Below are 18,538 nucleotides of genomic sequence, written 5' to 3' on the forward strand. Positions count from 1 at the left end.
TCCAAGAAGTTAATTTTATTTGCCTTCAGGACTCCAAGCCCTTGGGATTCCCTGCAAGCGAAGTCACCTTATTATCACTTAATTCAAAGCAAAAATATTGTGGCCCTGTCTCTTTGGCAATGTTGAAAATCCCCTGAGATTTTAGACCGTGAGCTGATGAAGCCCCCAAGTCCTTGTCTGCGCAGGAAGGGCTCACTGACAAATATCATGGAAAATGGACAGAAACCACTCGTGTTGGCTTTCCCTCCTGCCAAATCCATGTCGCATCTGGCACCATTGAAAGCCCTCAGGAAGCACCAGCCCTGGCACCCTGCCTGGGGCAAGCCCGGCTCCTACCTTCTCTGCAGGGAAGGTCTAGGGTGGGCGAGGGCGAGTGGAGGATGCTGTGTTAAAGGCAAGCGTCCTTGAGGCTGCCGGCACCAGGAGAGCACCCTGGCGTGGCACCCTGGCACAGCACCCCGGCTCGGCACGACCGGCTGCAGCCCGGTGCTGAAGCCACCGACCTGAAGCAGGGTACCCAGCACCAGGGTCTGAGTCCTGGGAGAACCATCAGCAAAGCAGCAGCCGACCCGTGTATGACCCCAGCATGGTGAAAATTCTCAAGTCTCTCAAATGAAAGGACATTTTAAGAAGGTTGCGGCCTGTCCTGGTCAGCACCGACGCTGGCATTTGCTGCCACTGAATTCAAGCCTCGGGGACCCGACGCTCCCCCACCGGCTGCGGGAGATAATCGCGCTTTGCAGACATGACCGGTGTCTCGGTGCACAGGAGCCAGCGGCGTTTCCAGGTGGGGAGCCTGCTTTGGGAAAGGAATGAGGAATATGCAGCCGAGCTGTCCTTATGAGCCTGCATGCATGGACATGTCCGTCTGTCCTGCTCGCCCTCTTCTTTTCCCCTCCTCCCCCTGGTAATTTTTCAGCCCGGTTCGTCCAACTGTGGCAGAGGGGCACAGGACTCAAAAATATGTTGATCCCATCTCTTATGGAGACAGAGCAGAGAACAGACACTTTCTCTGCACACAAGAAAGACTGCCAGGTGAGCACAACCCATATTAGACAATGGAGAATCCACCCAGCAATCCCAAACCCATCAGAAAGCCAAGCTGCAATGCTCCTGCTGCCTTTAAGCTGTACAGCAGCACAGTCAGTAGCTCACCTGTACCTCCCCTCCCTCTTCACACCAAAGAGGCTCCTACACCAAAACCCTCTGCTTTCTCCCCAAAAAGCCCACGGTGCTGGTGTCTCCAGCTGGCGCCTCACCACAGAACTGGGATGTGAACGCAGCCCGGCAAAGCACCCGCAGGGGATGGGCTCGTCCTCCAGGTGCTGACCCTCCACCCCGGGGGCAAGGGAGAGGAGGATGCAGGGGAGGGGGCCCTGCACATGCAGCAGGGGCAAAGCTCAACATTGACCTATATTTTTGTCCAAATGTCTCTTTTCTTTTTGTTTTAACCACAAAATACCCTAAAACCACCTGAGCCCCAGCAACGGTGAGGCAATTCTCTGTCAGAGAGCAGGAAAACAGCAGCTGAAGTATCAACAAACCCCAGTCCCGGTTTGAGAGAAATGCGTAACGATAGGCTGAGAGTTTGCAGAAATGGGTGTGTTTGCAGTCTCCATGGCTTATACCTTTTTCTGTCGTCTTTAAAAAAAAAGTATTATCTCCCAAAGCTTCCAGCCCACCTGGCCGTGGCAGCCCCTCCTGAGCTGATGGCTGCCCTGTCCTGGCTGCATCCCTGCTGCGCCGGGGCACCGCTCCACCGAACCACGGCTCCAGCCGTGGCTGCCTGGACAGCCACGGGCTGTCCTGCCGCGGGCAGCCCTGGCCTGCTGGTCCCTGCCGAACCATCCCCAGAGAGGAATCCAGAGTCAAAAAAAGTGGGATCCGGGCAGCGGTGAGCGAGGTGGGGTTTAGCCCCCCCCCCCGCCCCATTTCATCCCGGCACACTCTGCTCAGAAGAGGACCTGCCCACTGTTTGCATCCCAGCAGCCCATCCAGGGCAGCTGGGTGGCCCATTTGCCGGTGGCCACCACTTGCAGCTTCGCCCGGTCGAATTGCCAGTACTGATCATCCCGAAAGAAATAGATGAAGCCATCGCGGTGGGTGAGGGCACCCGCCGTGCCGGGAGGCAAGCCCTCCCAGTCCTGCAGGCTGCGGGGGTAGTAGGGCTCCACGCCGAGGGTCTCCTCGCTCACCACGAAGTACTTGGGTCCTTTGAAGAGGACAAGGCGCCGGAGCTGCTGGAAGTAGAGTGCAGTGTCGGGGTGCCGTGGGAGGCCGCGGGCGCTGCATTTCTGGGGGAAACCTGCTTCTAAGGTGGAGTCCGTGTAGCGCCAGCACCGGCCACCTGGGAAAAGCCGGGGAGAGGGGTTAGAGCCCACCCCCCAACAGGGTCCATGACAGGACTACCTCCTGGAGACGTGGAAGGACTTGGCCACAGAGCCAGCCAGCCAGCCGTTCATCCCACTGGTGACCCAACTGGCACCACCACAGGGCTGCCCCATGGACCAGTCTGGGAGGAAACTGAGGCACAGTAGCTCAGGGACTTGAAGGCATGGAAAGGGACTGCCATGGACAGAGTAAGGCCACCACATCATCCATGGCCACCAGCCCATGCTGCTTCCTTGCAAACCTCCCTCCTGTTCCTGTAGACGGAATGGGCCAGATGGACCCAGACCCCTCTGGAGTGGAACAACTGGGGCCAGCACTGCAGCAGCAGGAATTGCAATCAGGACTGAGTGCTCGGCCACCCCTGCAGAGCCCTGTCCCCGCAGAGCCGTGTCCCTGCAGCGCCCTGTCCCCACAAAGCAGGCAGACAAAAGCCCCTTTCTGCTTGGCCTGACCCAGCCCTGGGGAGGGAGGGAGTGCCTGAGGGCTGGGGAGGGAGAGGGGCTTTTGGCTTTCACCCAGCTGGAGCAACAAAGCCCCCTTTCTGGAGAGCCAGTGACTGGTTTCCATTAAAAATTGGGGCTGACCCTGGCAGCCAGGCTGCCTGGTTTGACCTTCCTCTACCCCTCCGGCTGCGGCATGCTGCCGGGCAGCTTGTGGTTGGCATTTCTGCTCCCCTTGGCAGCTAGCCCCTGGCACGGTGCAGGAAACCACATGCACCATGAAAATGCTGCGTTCATCAGCTCCCTTATGGCCACACGTCTTCGGGGAGTGTTTTCTCCCAGGGACCCCAAAGGGTTTGATGCATCTGGTTTCATTTTCAAACACAGGTGAGCACTGCTCTCCTGAATGGGCTAATGGGGAAACTGAGGCACGAGGGGGTGATGCGGGCTGCCAGGGCAATACACCCAAGGCCATACAGTTAATCCATGGTAAGCATCAAGCCCACAGCTCCTGTGGGGTTTTGCACATGTGGGATCCCTCAATGGCCCAGCTCAGCCCTAGAACAGGACCAGCAGGAGGGGACAGGGGACATGGGCAGAAGAGGATGCTCCAGCCAGACCTGGACAGCCAGACCAGCAGGCAGGAGCGGTGGTAGCCCCAAGGGGAGCTCTCCTGCCCATGCCTCACATACCTTTGAAGAAGTAAAACTTGCCGCTGAGCTGGGACCAGGCGCAGGCATCGATGCCAGTGGGGAGGCCAGGCCAGCGCGCTTGCAGGGGCTGCGGGTCACTGGCATTGCCGCTCGCCGCCACCACCCAGTAGTGGCTGCCTTTGAAGATGTAGAGGTTGTGATCTGCATCTGTGGGGCAGAGGGAGGATTAAGGGGGTCCTGGGTGAGAGGCGAGAAGCCTCATCCACGTCCTAGCCAGCGCTCCCCAGTTCCCCTCTCCTCCCCATGCAGCTCTGCGGTGCTTCAGGGATATGCTTGGGTTTCGGAGACTCCCTTCTGCCTTTCCAGCCACCCCCTCAGCTTTCATAATTCATTGCCTCCACTCCAGCCTGGAGAGGATAAAAGCTGACCACAGCTCCCTCTCAAGGCTTGTCTTTCACAGTTGAGCTCCTGCAGCAAATAAGCTTTGCCGTGGGCCAAGTTTTAGGATATCTTCCCCTCTCCCAGGTACACCAAGCCATTGCTGTGTCCTCAAGATGTTCCACTCTGCGGCAGCAACGTGCGTCAGAGATGCCACCAGCCCCAGGAGCACATATGGGGCTGTGGACAAGCCAAACCCACCTTTCCCATGGCTGGAGCTTATCAGGGCAGAAACAGGCTGCTGCAGTGCTGGGACAAGGTGTAGGGGTGCGTGTTTTGGGAGAGGGCTGCACTGACCAACACCCACCAGCGGTTATGGCGTCGAAGAAGGAGTGGCAGTAATAGGCGCTGAGGCTCCCCTGCTGCCGGTCCCTGCCGTAAAGGTCCACGCTCCAGTCCTGGAAGTGAGTGAAGACCTTTCCCGGCAGCTGGACGGCCAAGCCCTTGGACGGCTTCCCTGGGATGGAGCATGGAGCGGTGAGTTACAGAAAAGGGGAAGGGAAACGGCATTTCCCAGAGCACTGCCTGAGCACAGAGCTGGGGATCTGCCCTATGGCTCCAAACACTCCTTGTCCCACTGTCTGGCCCCTGTCCCCCTCTATATGGTGGTGTCAAAGACCCCTTGGTACCCCCAAAAAAAATGCACCAATGTTTCCCTGGTTGCAAACAAGTGGGAAGCAAATCCAACCTTCCCTGCCCTGGAGGACCTGGTACCCAGTGCACATGCTCTACCACACCTTCCTCCCCAGCCGCAAAGGGATGGGGCCCATCCCCACCACGACCCTTGCATGTAGTCCTCTGCCCTTGCAGATACCTGCTCCTATCCCTGCTTCTCGCTCTCCATCCCAGGGAACAGCCCTGGAGGAACTGAGGGATGCTTGGGGAAGCCAGGCTCACCATACAGGTTCTGGATGGCCAAGATGTCATCCCAGCTGAGGACAAAATCTTTGCTGAGCTTCTTGTAGTAGGGAGACATCAGGGCACTCTTGACAGGGGAGTGCTCCAGCCCCAGCGTGTGGCCGACCTCGTGTGCCACCACAACGAAGAGGTTGCGCCCTTTGCCGCTGTGCAGGGACCAGCGCTCGGCACTGTCGAAGTGGGCTTCTCCGCGCCGGGGGAAGAAGGCGTGAGCCAGGGCACCTCCTGGGGACACAAGAGCCATCAGGGGCCGCGGGGCAGGAAAGGACCTCAGCCACAAGTGGAGCGGCAGGGGAACACATGCAGCTCTGGTTTGCTTAAATATGCATCAATTTTAGCTCTTTGGGAGGTCTGCTGAGAAAGAACAGCAGCTTCCCACAGCAGGTGCAGCCCAAACCAGTTCTGCCTTCTGCTCCTGAGCACAAGGGGCGTTTGTGTGCTCTGTGGTTTATGAGTTTGGTTTTGTGCCCTGGCCTGACGCCACCACAGTGACCCATGCCAGGCAAAAGCTCAAGAAGAGAGAAAACCTGAGCGTGTCTGATAGTGCCATGCAGAAAGGCTCAGCTGGAAGGAAACGAGCTGAGGTTTGGAGGATGCTGTCAAGGTTGGGAGGGCTCCTCAAAGGCCATCAGCATGAGCCTACAATGAGCATCTCAGCTGCCTCTCTGGCAGACCCCAGCTGCAGAGTCGAGAGCAAGGACACCAAATCAGAAAGCAAACTGGTGCAAACTGGGAGGTATTCTTGGTTAGAGGGACTGCCTGGGCAGAGCCTCATCTTCATTACCCCCAGCCCATCGCTGCCCCAGCCCTCCTCCCTGCTGGGGAAGAGCCCACCTTGTAAAAGAGAAGCTTACGAGGGGGAAGCGACCAGCACCTGGTCCATCGAAGGCATTGTTGAGTCCATCATTGTGGTCCCCATGGAAGAAGGTCAGGCGGATGTCAGCCGGACCGTCCCGCGCCTCCCAAAACACCAGCGAGGACACATTGCTCCAGAGCTCGAAGGCAGCTTTCACGGCCAGGCGCACCTCGTGCTGTGGCAGGTAGGAGGGCCAGTTCACCACCCGGTATGTGAGGTGCCGCTTGTACCACCTCCCACCTGCAAGAAGGGCAAGCTCAGCATGACAATGGGGACTTGGACTTGTCCTTCTGCCTGGGGGCTGCTTGGGTGAAGGAAAGCTTCCCTGTGCTGGGAAAAGCCATGGCTTTCCCAAGCTGAAGCTGAAAGTCAACCCAGGTGTCCCATCAGCAGCCTTGGCACCCTGCACCAGCAGCAGGACCCATGAAATCCCTCTGAATGTGCCACTGCTAGATCCCACCCCAAAGGTTCCAAGGCTGGAGCTGCAACCAAACCCTAAGAGTGTGGCCAAAACCTGTCTAAGGAGAGGAGAAACTATGGCACCCAGTTTGAACTCCCACCTTGCCTTGTCATGCTTTCCAGGGCCAAGTCCAGCACGGGTCCCTGACCTGCAGGTCTCCTGCCTGAAGCCAGCTTCACGCCCAGAAGAAGATGCAGCCCAAGGACTAGCTTTCAGAGAAAGCAAAGACGCCTCCAGAAACAAGCGGCCCAAAGGCAAAAGGCATGGGAAGGGCTCTCAGCAGTCCCTTTGGGGCATGATGGTACTGCAGGGATGGGGATGCAGATTGCAGCCAGGTTAAGGCAGATTTGCCAACTGCTGGGCACCAGCCAGGGGGGAAAAAGAACCGATCCTCAAGGGGAGAAGCAGTCAGGTTTGAAACACATCACCAGGAAGAAACAGCACCTACCACCATGATGCTGATCTCTATCACATGCCCAGAGGCCCCACAGATGTCCAGAGTTTCATCCAGCTGGCCAGTGAGCATGGGGGGGGAGGGAAAGTGCCTGTTTCTGCCAGGGGGAGCTGCAGCAGAGCCCTGCTGCTGGTCCCTGCGGCTGGTCCCTGCAGTGCCTCTGCACCCTCTGCAACAGGCCCAGATGCTGCAGGGGCACTGAAACTGGGGGTTGTGTGGGGGCTGGGGTTCTCCAGCCCCCAAAGCTCCCTTGGCAAGAGGGGGCTCCTCCCTTTCTCCCCTGAACTCCCTCCCTGAATCCTAGCCTTGTGTGTTTTAAATAGGGGATCTATTTTCTTCCCCCCTCCGATCCCTTGTACATACTGAGCCAAGGCAAGGAAAAGGAGGCCAGCTCCCCAGTGGTCAGGGCTGTGTTTTTACTGTTTTTGAGGGCACCCTGACCATTTCTACCTGCAGAAGATGTTGTCTGGAAGCCCAGCCGAGAATATCTCAGAGGGAACAAACCACTGTTCGCCATTCATTTTAAAAGCACCATTTTACCATCGCCAAGGATCTTATTGCCCATGGCTTCCTTGAAAGCTCTGTCCTTTCAGGAGAGACACAGCCCTGATGCTACTGGGGTAGATGGTGACAATGACGATGAAGAGGACAAGCCCATGAGATCCCCACCCTCCTCCCACCACACAGGGGTGCAAAGATATGTGTTCCTGGAGCCACCGCACAGCATCACAGCCCCCTCCTCCTCCTCCAGCAGCCCTTGGCAGCTGCAGGGACCCCAGAGCCCTGTGATTATGCCTGGCCAGGGCCATCTGGGACTGCAAGAAAATTCATGGGGCTGTGCTAGAAAGAGGGTGCCAGAGCTGGTGCCGAGGCGTGGGAGCAGCAACAGACCTCCAGCAACCGTGCCTGCTCCAGATGTGTGCGGAAACAGGGGGAACAGAGGCAGCAGCACGGCGGGGCTCGCTGTCGTGGGTCTGAGCCAAGCTGCTCAGCAAAGCTGGCAGACGTCCCATCCTGCTCACCCACCCCAGCCATGGCGACAAGCCCCACCAGCTCTGCTTCCTTCCCCCTGGTTTCTGAGCAGCACACAACAGGGGAGGCCCTGGGCCAGTTGGTTACCTTCCCAGGGGCAGAACTGGCCCCCGCTGCTCATCAGTGCACAACAGCCTCTAACTCAAATGGGACACAACTGCACTTTCCAGTGCCCAGGACAAACCCTGTGTGGCAAAGGCTAAATATGTGCCTGGATGGCTGCAGCCCTGAGATAAAGCCTCGGCATCCTGCCCTTCCCTCCACAGAGGCAGAGCATCTCCCCATTGCAGAAGGGTGGATGGCACCAGGGGCAGGGCTGGGAGAGGCAAAGGCAAATGGCTCTTGGGAAGAGGAGGACTGGGTGCTGCACGCAGCCATTGAGCCCGGGACAATCACAGGCAAGGAGGGGAAGTCCAGGATTCCTGAGGGGAAATCCAGGACACCGCTGCCCAACATGCCATCTGGCCAAGGGCCTGCTGGTCAGCAGAGCTCCTGGCCAGCTCCAGTGGCTGGTAAAGCCCAGCAAAAGGTAGCTAGAGAAAGTCCTCTTCCCAGCACCCTCCACTGCAGACCCCTATTTCAAACCCAGTCGCTTTATGGAAGCAAACAGGACCTGTCCCCAAACCTTCCCAAAGAGCAGAAAGCCTTGGGCTTCAACTGCAGAGGGGGGGTTTTGTTTAGAGGAGCACAGAGGGGTGGATGCGCTGGACCCCATTCCGCGCAGGGAGCCAATCTCCACTGCTGGGCTGGGACGGAGCCCGGGAGCAGTGGGCGGGATGGATGCCCTCCCCAGCCCCGTGCTGGCCACTGCTGCCAGGCTAACCCGGCTGGGAGCCAAAGGTGTTGGCGTTTGCCCACACACTGGGGTGCAAGCACTGCCCGGAGCCAGTGGGATGACGGATACGGAGGCTGCCCGGCGAAGCTCCTGCTGGGAGACGGGTGGATAACAAAGCACTTTGCTGGCTCAGCTGCAGCAGCTTCCTGCTTCAAGTAGGATAAACAGCCAACCTCGCACAAAGCCTCCGGCCTTCCTGGATGGTGTCGCCAGCCATGCAGGCACCCCCTCCCTCCCCTCCAGCCTGTGGGCCCCGATACAGCGCTGTTCCCATCCCCGCTGCCTGCTGGTGCTGCTGCCAGCTGCGCCCCAGCTTGCTGCCACGGGGGATCTGCCAACACCAAGCCACCGGAGCAATAACCGGTGGCACACAGAGCCCCATCCCACCTGGGGTCAGAGCTGCCGGGTGTCTCTTGCCATCCAGAGCTCCCAAAAAGGAGCCCCATGAGCCACAGGGCACAGGCTGCTTCTGTTTGCCCATCTCCTGCTGCATGCCCTTCACGGCTTTGCCTCATTGCCCTCCTGCCTGGGGTACAGCAGACCCTCTGCCCGAAATGGAGCCTGCAAGGGCGATGCTGCATGAGAGGGCTTCAGAAGGAAAGCCAGAGGCAGGAGGAGGATGATGGGGCTGTCTCCTGGGGCCATCCATCATGAGATGCAGAGACAGTCTGACACAGCACAGAGCCCTTTCTTAATCTCGCCTTCATTTTTCCCATGTCCTAAGCACAGCTGGTCCCAGCACTCTTGCTCTCTAGGAATCCAGTTACTCATCCACACGCCGAGAAGGCAGCTCATGAGAGAAAAAAAGGCCCAATCCTGGACACCCAGGAGCAAGAGAGGTTGCTTGGAGCAGAGTTAAATGCCTTAATGTGGGTGAAACAACCCGCCGTGGCCAGGCAGCCCAGCACCAGCAGGTTTTGTGGTTACTGCTGGGTGACTAACACACATTAGAAGTCTCAAAGCTCAGCAGAGCCTGGAGGGAGCTTCACTGTGTGCCAGCCTCTGCCCTCCCAGTCATGCCACCACGGCTGTGCCCAGGGCCATAGTGACCTGATAGCTCCCTGGGAGATGACCCAGCTCCCTCGACAGCAGTAGAACTAACCCAGAGAGCTGAATTTCCCCACAAGTGGGAGTTGCATCTCTCTAAACATTGCTGACACTAAACCATACAGAACAACTGAAAATAAAAGAAAAAAAAAGAAATTTAAAAATAAAGTGGTGCAAAGCGCAGGTGGGTCCTGGGATGGACGCTGTGCCAGCAGGGCTGCACCTCTCATCCGCGGCAGCATCTCCAGGAGCCAGGATGGAAGGGTTGGACTCCCAACACGCTGGAAACCCAAACCCCACCAGGGCGCCTGGCGCAGACACTCACCGTGCTGCGTGGTGCGCCTGTGGCGCCGGGCGGCAGATGCCCGGCGTGCCCAGGCAGTGCGGCTCTCCCCATCGCCCGTGCCGCACCGTGGCAGAGCCATCTGATGGAGCGTGGGGGCATCCAGGACCCCGCTGAGCGGGAGGTGGGTAACCCTCTGGAAGTCCCTGGAAAAGGGAGGGAGATGTCAACACCCAGGCCCGGACCTGCCCCCCCCCCCCCCCCCCCCAGGAGGGTTTCCGTTGTGTTTGTGCCAGGTGTTTGACCTGAGCCAGGGCTTCCACCCAGCGACCTTTGTGTCCTGCCATCAGGAACGTATCCAGGTGATAAAACAAGAAGAATCTGCCTCTGCAACCACAGCTGACCAGTGAGCCACCTCCTAGCAGGGCAAAACTAGACAGGGGAGCCTAAAAATGCCTTTCCCAGTTTTTAACCCCAGTTGTTTGAGTTTGTACTTGACTTTGCCCAGGGTCAGGCCAGGGATGCTCCCAGAGCCAATGTGATCTTGATAGAAGTCCAAGCAGGGGCTGTCAGCTCAGCCCCCTGACATCTCCCAGCCATCCCCAACTTCGGCCTCACCGCACATATTATTGTAAGGGGAGCACCGGGCCATAAAAGGCAAATAAAGCAGTGCAGCGAGGCGCTGGGCTGCCAGCAGCCAGCTGCGGGAGCTCGATACGGATCGGCGTTTCCAAAAAGGACCAGTTGTGCTTTATTATCAGACCGTGCAAGAGAGAGCCCCTGGCTGCAAAAAGTCCCCCTGGCTGCAAAAAGACCCCCCCAGATGTGAAAAGGCCCCCAAACACTGGCAGCTCCCAAGCAGCTGGAGTTGCTGCATTTCTGCTGCGGTTTTAAATAAAAGGTTCATACCTCACTGCCTCCGTGAACTCAGCTGGGCTGTGCGTGCTGGCCCCTGGCTCGCCAAAGTAGCCGTATTTCTCCAGGAACAGCTGCAAGAAGAGACATGGGAGAGGCACAGCTCAGAGCACAGGCAGGTGTTTGCACATGTTGGCTTCAGAGCAGGGGGGAAGAAGGAGACACAACGGGAAACAGTACAGCAAACCCAGGGCTGTGCAGAAATGCCTAGTTATTTTTTTCCTGAGACCTCTGCACCCCAAGCAGCTGCACCTCCTGCACTCATACAGGTTTGTGTGTGTCTCCTCCCCATCATTCTTGATGGCTCTTGGGTTTTTGGCCATGACATGATGGAGGCGTAGGAGGAAACACTGCTATCAACAGATCAAAAAAACCCTGCTGCCACGTATCTGCAGCCAGAGGCTACCAAACCCGCAGCTCTAATCACCTTGGCTCAATGCAGTGGTTAAAATAAGGGCTACAGCACTGTGGACATGAGTAGGGTGGGGTGAGATGGGGTCAGGCTGCAGCCTCCCCCCATCCCCACACAGGAGGTCCTGCTGTAAAGTGGAGCTACTCCAGGGGCAATCTGCTCTGCCAAACCATTCTTCTTCTTATCGGCCATTTACATGGACAGATATTGTCACTCTGAACTTGCTCCAGCACATAAATTGCATGTTAAAGAAAATAAACAGCTTCCCTCTGCCCAGCCTGCACCATCAGCTTTCGGAGAAGTTAATAGCCATCGTCGCAGGAATGCTCCACACCCGCCTTCCCCGCCGCCGGGGATGTCTGCAGGAGACAAACAAGCCGCCCAGCATCCTGTTAGTGCAACGGAATCGTAGTTAAAGTAATGAGGAATAAAAAGTGAAAGTGGCTGCTTTGTTTCCCCCATCCCGAAGGAGAGGTGGGCCGAGCAGCAGGACCACCATGGACTGCCCCGGGACAGCACGGCTGCTGCCCGCTGCAGAGCCTTGTGCCTTTAAAGCCACTTCCCTCCCTCCTCATCTGGGGGGTTACTGATGGGTGAGAGGACAGAGGGAAGAAGGGGGCTGATGTTAACCTGCACTCGATGCTACTCCTGACTGTCCACCTCCGGCGGGCAATTCGATCCCCCACCGCGCCCCGCGGAGGCGGCAGCTTCCCTCCTGGGCACGAGCAGCACCGAGCCGGCCGCACCTTGCTGGTTGCCTGATGGGCAGCGGGAACAGTTTCTGGATATGGCAGCCCCAGGGTGCACCAGGGCCTCTCCCCCTCCTCCTCCTGCCCAAACCCTCCGCTTGCCATTAACAGTCATCTTCACGTCATCCCCAAACACGTCATCCTCTAAGCCTGCCGAATCCCTGCAAGCAGGGCAGGCACCTTCCATGTGCTCTCTGCCTGCTGCTCACCCCTTTGGAAACCCCCCCTACCTCCTTCCCCACCCTCATCTCCTCCAGCCACCAAACTGATCTCCTCCTTTACACCCTCTCTACATGGAGGATCCCCCTCGGCTGCAGCGCAGCAAGGACCAGCACAGCTTCCTGCCAGGACATGGCTTCGTCCAGCCCCAGCCAAAAAATCTGTCCCGTTTCCCACCGAACACATTTACCAGCTGCCTACCCTCAGCAGGAGGCAGCAGCATCTTGTAGCAGCATCAGGCTGCAGCAGTAAAAGCCTGAGCCTGGCCAGAGTTACCCAGACACGGGGGACCCAATCCCAGTGAGTCAGAATAAATCAGGTGTGAGTAAGAGCCACGCCGGCAGGAGAGAGCATCTGTGTCTCTGCCAGGTGAAGCCACAACATCCCCAGTGCTTACATCACCACAGATAAATGTGAGCTACAAAGCACCGAGACAGAAAGTCCTGTGCCTCAGAAGCATGGCGCAGTCTAAACCTTCTCTACCGCAATTTTTGCTTTCACTTAGCATCTAAAACAACTTGAAGCTATTTTTTTTCTCCTGTAACCTAATGCAATCCCATTCTTAAAGCATGAAAATGGTTTTTCCCCACCATGATCTCACGAATGCTTGAAACCCCATCTGGACAAATCAGGGTGAATGGCAAAAAAAGCAACAGCTATCACAGCAGCTGCTCTTGAACGGCACCAAAATGTACACAGGCCACTGGCTTTATTATTCCTGCCCAGATCTCCTTGAGCTTTGAAAGCCCAACCAAAGCCGCACTTTCCCTGTAGTTCCTGACCTGTGTCATGCTGAGGTTCTCGCACACAGGCACCAGCTCTCGGGCTGCAAAACCATCAGGAGAAATTTTATGACATTTTGTAGATGCAGTTATGGTGAGCTCTGGGTGATGTTAGTCCTGGAAACACAGAGCTACAGGAGAGGGATGTGCTGACCCTCCACTGTGCATATTAGACAGCAGAGCATATCAAATCCCCTGGAACAGGGACTTTTCAGGGAGACAGAGGAACCCAAGAGCCCCGTGCCACAGCGTCCTGTGCCCAACCCACACTCAGGACCCCCTCCAGCACTGCCCATGCCCTGCACATCCCCAGAGACCAGCCAGGCTCTGGAAGGTCTGTGTGGAAACTGGCACCAGCCTGTTAAACCTCTCCAGAGGCTGCAATACAAAGCCTGGCTGTGCTGGGAAAACCCCCTCCCTCCTGCCCCAGATGGGGAAATGCTCTCTTCCATACAATGGGAAAAGAAAAACAGCAGGAAACCAAGAGCTGAGAATTAATATGAAATATGTCTGGCTCCCCCTCCACACGAGGGAGGGAGAAGAGGAAAGGTCTGGCTGCCCGGGAGCGAGCGCTGGGGCAGAAAAGCCTTCAGGGCTGCAGCAGGGGTACAGCGGGAGGATAGTTTGGGGGAGATGGATGGGCCCTTCCATCTCAAGGCTCTGATGGGGAGCTGGTTACAATGCTGGAAATCATCTCTGCAGAGAACTAAAGCCAAGGAAACACCTTGCCCTCGACCGCAGGCATCCCAGGTGGAAGACAGCCAACAGCAAATACAATCAGACCTCCCTCCCTGGAAACCAGGGTAACAAGAGTGCAGAGACAGCAGGCTCTGGTCCTGCCTGCCCTCCCCTCCAGACACCCAGCTTCTGGCACGCTTCCATCAGTTAAGTATCAGAGAAGCCTGACGCTGGGCTCCCGTTGACCACAGTCCCTTCTGCTCCGCCTGGACACAAACCCCATCCCTCCCCTCCATCCCCTGGCAGCAGAGGGAAGTGATCCCATCCTGCCCAAGGGCGGGCAGGCGTTTTGTGCCACAGTTACAGAAGATGCCAGCCACAAGCTGCACCTCCAAGGTCTTTTTGTTTTTAAGCGGGAGGCAACAGCAGCCCGGCAAGCCAGCCCAGGTGTGTCCTCAGCCCCGCTGGCCAGCAGCCCCAGGCTCCATCCCACATCTTTTCACCGCTGAGACAGGCACAGGGGAAGCCGCAGCTCCCGCTTTGCAGCCTCAGTTTCCCCCCACAGCACAGACACAAGGAGAGCTGACCGCCAGGACAAGCACATTTTGGCACGGCCGCAGAAGGAGCAACGGCTCCTCCTGCCCATCGGGTCGCTGCCTGTTGGAGCGCTGCCTTTGGAAGGTGTCAAAGCATTTAAGCCCATTCATTTTTTTCTGCTCACCCAAGTCACGTTCCTGCCTGCAATTGCAAACCCTTAGGCAGAGTCCTTGTGCCTCTTTTGTTTAAGTGTGTGTATAAGTATCTACATAAATATTATATATATAGACACACAAGAGGGGAGATTAGCAAGTACAGAGCTTGGTTGTCCTGCTGAAAAGACAGCGAAACGTCAGCTAATTCTGCATGTTAATGATGGAGGCTGATTAAACCCCCAAGCCCCATCTCATTGCTCTGATGCTCCCCCGCTGTGCCTAATCCCATCCTGAAGCAATCTCCTCTCCCATCTACCCCTCCTGAAAATCTACTTTAGCAACAAACGATCTACTTGCCACTGAAGACATGGCGCTGGGGAAATACTGTGCCCGGCATCTTTTTAGCTCCTTTAGTTTTCACACTTGATCTTCTGGAGCTGAGAAGCTGGGGCAGCATGCCAGGACTGCAGCAGGTCTAACTAAAACCCCTCCTGGCTTCAGTAACCCAGATCTTCGGGATGCTGAACCAGAGAAAGCTCCCTGCCTCCCTGTCTGCCTGGACAGGAGGGATGCTATGGGACAAGAACAATAAATATCGCATTGTTTGAAAGGAAACAAAATGCTATGAAATGCACTGGGCTTGGTGTTACCTGCCTGCGGGGCTGGCAGATTGCTCTGCTTGCTTGTGTGTTAAATACAGGAATATCGCATCAGCATTTACTACAATTCACCCCTGCATTTGAAACCAGCTCACGGCTTTGCCCCGGCTCCCCAGGCACCCCACGCCCTGGGTAGTGCCGGCCTGCACCACCCAGCCACGGCTCTGGCAGCACTGAAGTTATCCCAATGAGACCCAAAGCACTTGGGGAAAACACCGTGCTTGGCCAAACCTTCCCCTGAAAATACCAGAGCAGCTGACAAACCAGTTTGGTCATGCAGACTGGTTGTGCTTTCATGTCTAAGGAGAGAAAGGAAACAAGACACTCGGTCTTCGCCCTCCATCAGGATGGGAACCGGGGGGAAGGCAGCGCGCCGCTCCCAGCAGCCACCGGCCCCTTGCCTGGCGGGCGTTATTCGCCCTAACAAGCAGGGATTGTTCAGGGGGAGAGCCAGGAAGAAAGTGGGGCTGTTCACGCTGCGGTGACTCACGGGGCTGTTAATCACACCGGGGGGACCGCTGGGTGCCTTGGAACCGCTTGCCACGTCCCCGCTAGCAGCAGCGACCCCAAGCCATCATCTCATGGGTTCTACAGCGTCTCCCCAGCCACACAGAGCCCAGCAGAGCCTCGCAGAGGTGACGGCACCTGAGTAATTCTTCCTCCTCTCTGTCCCTCGCATTGCCCTGCTGAGGCTGAACCGCAGGAATTTTCCCTGGGAAGGTTTTCTTCCCCTTATTTCAGAGGGAAAATGTGGAGGTGCCCCTTTCCCCTTTGGGTGTCCCAGCCAAATGCTGAGCCCCACCACATGCTGGGTGGTACCCAGAGACCCTCGCTCCGGCCACGCTGCGCTCAGTGTCCCAGCTGGCTGCCCGCTCCGTAAAGGAGCTCACCCAGACACGGGAGCATTTCTCAGCACAAACACAGCTCAGAGCCTACGCTACATGCGAGTCCTTGGGTTGCTGAGGGGGAAAAGTCAGAGGCCAAATGCCACTGCAAGAGGGAGAGAAAGGGCAGGATGGAAAAAAGAAAGTTAAAAAAAAAAATCTGAAATAAGAATGTCTCGGTCCCTTAGTCTCGCTCTCCATTTCCATTCCCTGCTTTTCTCAAATTTCTAACCAATTTTTTCTTCCCATCACAACAGACATGTAGCTTCTCACGCAAATCACTACAGGGGCTTTATTGTCCTTTGTCCTCGTCACCGGCAGCACGCGGCCACGCTCCTCACTCCCAACACGGGGTGAGCTCTCATGTGCCATGTATTTTACACAATTCCCCCAGGACCAGGGAGACTCAGGCATCACCACACACCCAGCCGCTGTCTTGAGCACAACCCAGCCAGAAACCAGGTCTGCCAAACTATGTGCTATCTAGCGTCGGACCTTCTCCTACCTGGGGCCTGCAGATAAGAATATGATTTAACATACAAGTGTTTCAAATTAAATTCCAAACTTTCTTTTTTTTTTTTTTTTGTTTGGAGCTGCAGTTGATACAAATGCAGCAAAAACAAGGGCACAAGCCAGGAAAATAACACAACCGGACATTTTCTCAGACTTTTGCATCTAAGTTTACACAAACCATTGTTGCTAACTTTGGGTATTTTAAAAGCAATAAAAAAAGTTCTAGAAGCAAAGCCTGGCAGTGGTCTGAAAGCCACAAGTAACTAGAACTATTTGATATTATGTGAGAATTTCAGCTTCCACTTAAAAGCAAAATTAACTGCTCAGTTTAGTTAGACACACTTTCTCGCCCCAGTCTCTATACATTTCCATTGTGTACATTGTCCCGAAGTCCCTGGCCAGCACAGCTCATCGCACTGGGGAAAGGTGGCGCAGGGAGGCAGGAAAGTCACTTACCCAGCACCCCTCGCCTGGGATCTGCCACGACCCTGAGACCTCTGAGGCTTCAAGGGAAAAGTTCGCAGAAGTCACCAGTGAGGAATCAAAGGCAGATTAGGCCTTTTAAATCTCTTGCTTTTAAGTGAATTTTAAATTATTGATTTTGTAAGCATTGAGAACTTTGCAGATTTATTTTTCTCCAGGTGGCATGAGGGGCTGGGTTGAGGTTTGTGCACACTGGGACAAGCACACATATAAATCTTCGAAACAGCATGTCCCAGAATAAGAAGCCTGCATATTAAAACAAGGCTCCAAGCATTTATGTGCACTTTTCATCTTAGAGCATGTGAGAAATCCCGATTAATCCAACAAGACTTGCTGAGGTTTTAATATCAAGCATCTGTGCAAACGTACACTGGATCGATGCCTGAACAAGAAAAAAGAATCTCCAACATTAACCTTTCTTCACCAGCCAAATCTCATACCTCGTCCTCCCAAAACAAACAGGAATGGATGGTGGCATGGTGTGACGATGATATGGGGACAAACAGAAGAAAACCAAACAGAGGTGACGGGGACAGCCCTGGTGAGAGGCAGGGCAGGGGAAAGACTGGCTTTTCTCCCATGCTGATTTGCAGGAGATGGGAAGGTTTCCTAGAGCAAAACTTCCTTTGTTGTCAGAGCTATATGGGAGAGGGGTTTGCAGATGTACATCACCTGCGGGGACACACCGCCATATACAGCGTGCGTGGGCACATACCTTGGCACCCCAAGCGCAAACCTATAGCACAGCCCATCTCCAGCAGACACGGCCGTACGCCCGCGCCACGCACGCACACCTCTGGCACGGACACCCCGCCAGCGCACACGGGCACAAAGCCGTGGTGGGGCGCACACGCACAGGGCTCACCCTCGCCATCCATGGGCGCACACCTGTGCCGTGCGCACACATCGGGCATCCATGGAGTAGAGCTGTAGCATGGATGCACGCGTCGGGCACTCAAGGGCGTGCACCTATGGTGTGAACACACCTCGGACACGCACACACACACCCCTATGGCACGGGCACACGTGGGGCACACACACCTGTGGCACACAAACACCTGTGGCATGTGCACCCCTATACCACGCACACCCCTACGGCATGGGCACCCCTATGGCACGCGCACCCCTACGGCATGGGCACCCCTATAGCACGGGCACCCCTACGGCATGGGCACCCTTATGGCACGTGCACCCCTATGGCATGGGCACCCCTATAGCACGGGCACCCCTACGGCACGCGCACCCCTATGGCACGCGCACCCCTACGGCACGGGCACCCCTATGGCACGCGCACCCCTATGGCATGGGCACCCCTATGGCACGCACACCCCTATGGCATGGGCACCCCTATAGCACGGGCACCCCTACGGCACGCGCACCCCTATGGCACGGGCACCCCCATGGCACGCGCACCCCTAAGGCACGGGCACACTCGGGACACGCGCACCCCTCGACAGCGGGGCCCAGGAGGGCGGGTGACAGCTCCCGGCCCCCCCCGCCCCGTCCCGGTCCCGGTCCCGTTCCTACACCCCGCCCGGCCCCCCAGCCCCAGCCGCAGCCCCGCTCCCAGCCCCGGTCCCGTTCCTACCTCCGCCTCCCGCCGCAGGCGAGCGGCCGGTGCGGGCTGCGCCGCCGCCAGCAGCCCCAGCGCCAGGGCGGCCCGCAGCGCCCCTCCCGGCCCCGCTCCCGCTCCCATCCCGGCTCCGCTCCGCTCCGCACCGACCGGCACCGGCCGCCGCGGCCCC

General features: G+C 56.9%; 1 protein-coding gene across 1 annotated transcript; it reads right to left on the bottom strand.

Moving 5' to 3' along the window:
* MMP28 (matrix metallopeptidase 28) lies at window positions 1-18,538 on the bottom strand. The gene is made up of 8 exons (XM_075113057.1): window positions 18,382-18,538; window positions 10,717-10,796; window positions 9,850-10,013; window positions 5,715-5,936; window positions 4,820-5,065; window positions 4,230-4,379; window positions 3,524-3,691; window positions 1-2,347 (listed from the first exon to the last, which is right to left on the bottom strand). The coding sequence occupies exons 1-8, from the start codon at window positions 18,487-18,489 to the stop codon at window positions 1,953-1,955; spliced, it is 1,533 nt and encodes a 510-aa protein (XP_074969158.1). The 5' UTR covers window positions 18,490-18,538; the 3' UTR covers window positions 1-1,952.

This window comes from Phalacrocorax aristotelis, chromosome 18 (assembly GCF_949628215.1).
Source record: "Phalacrocorax aristotelis chromosome 18, bGulAri2.1, whole genome shotgun sequence".
Classification (NCBI taxonomy): domain Eukaryota; kingdom Metazoa; phylum Chordata; class Aves; order Suliformes; family Phalacrocoracidae; genus Phalacrocorax; species Phalacrocorax aristotelis.

What these genes read in the sequence shown, in the direction of transcription:
- MMP28 (XM_075113057.1), bottom strand. Translation starts at nt 18,489, where the DNA reads ATGGGAGCGGGAGCGGGGCCGGGAGGGGCGCTGCGGGCCGCCCTGGCG. An exon ending in GGCCATCCAGAACCTGTATG is followed by an intron (nt 4,380 to 4,819) that starts GTGAGCCTGGCT and finishes GCTCCATCCCAG; the next exon opens with GGAAGCCGTCCAAGGGCTTG. An exon ending in CTTCGACGCCATAACCGCTG is followed by an intron (nt 3,692 to 4,229) that starts GTGGGTGTTGGT and finishes TCTGCCCCACAG; the next exon opens with ATGCAGATCACAACCTCTAC.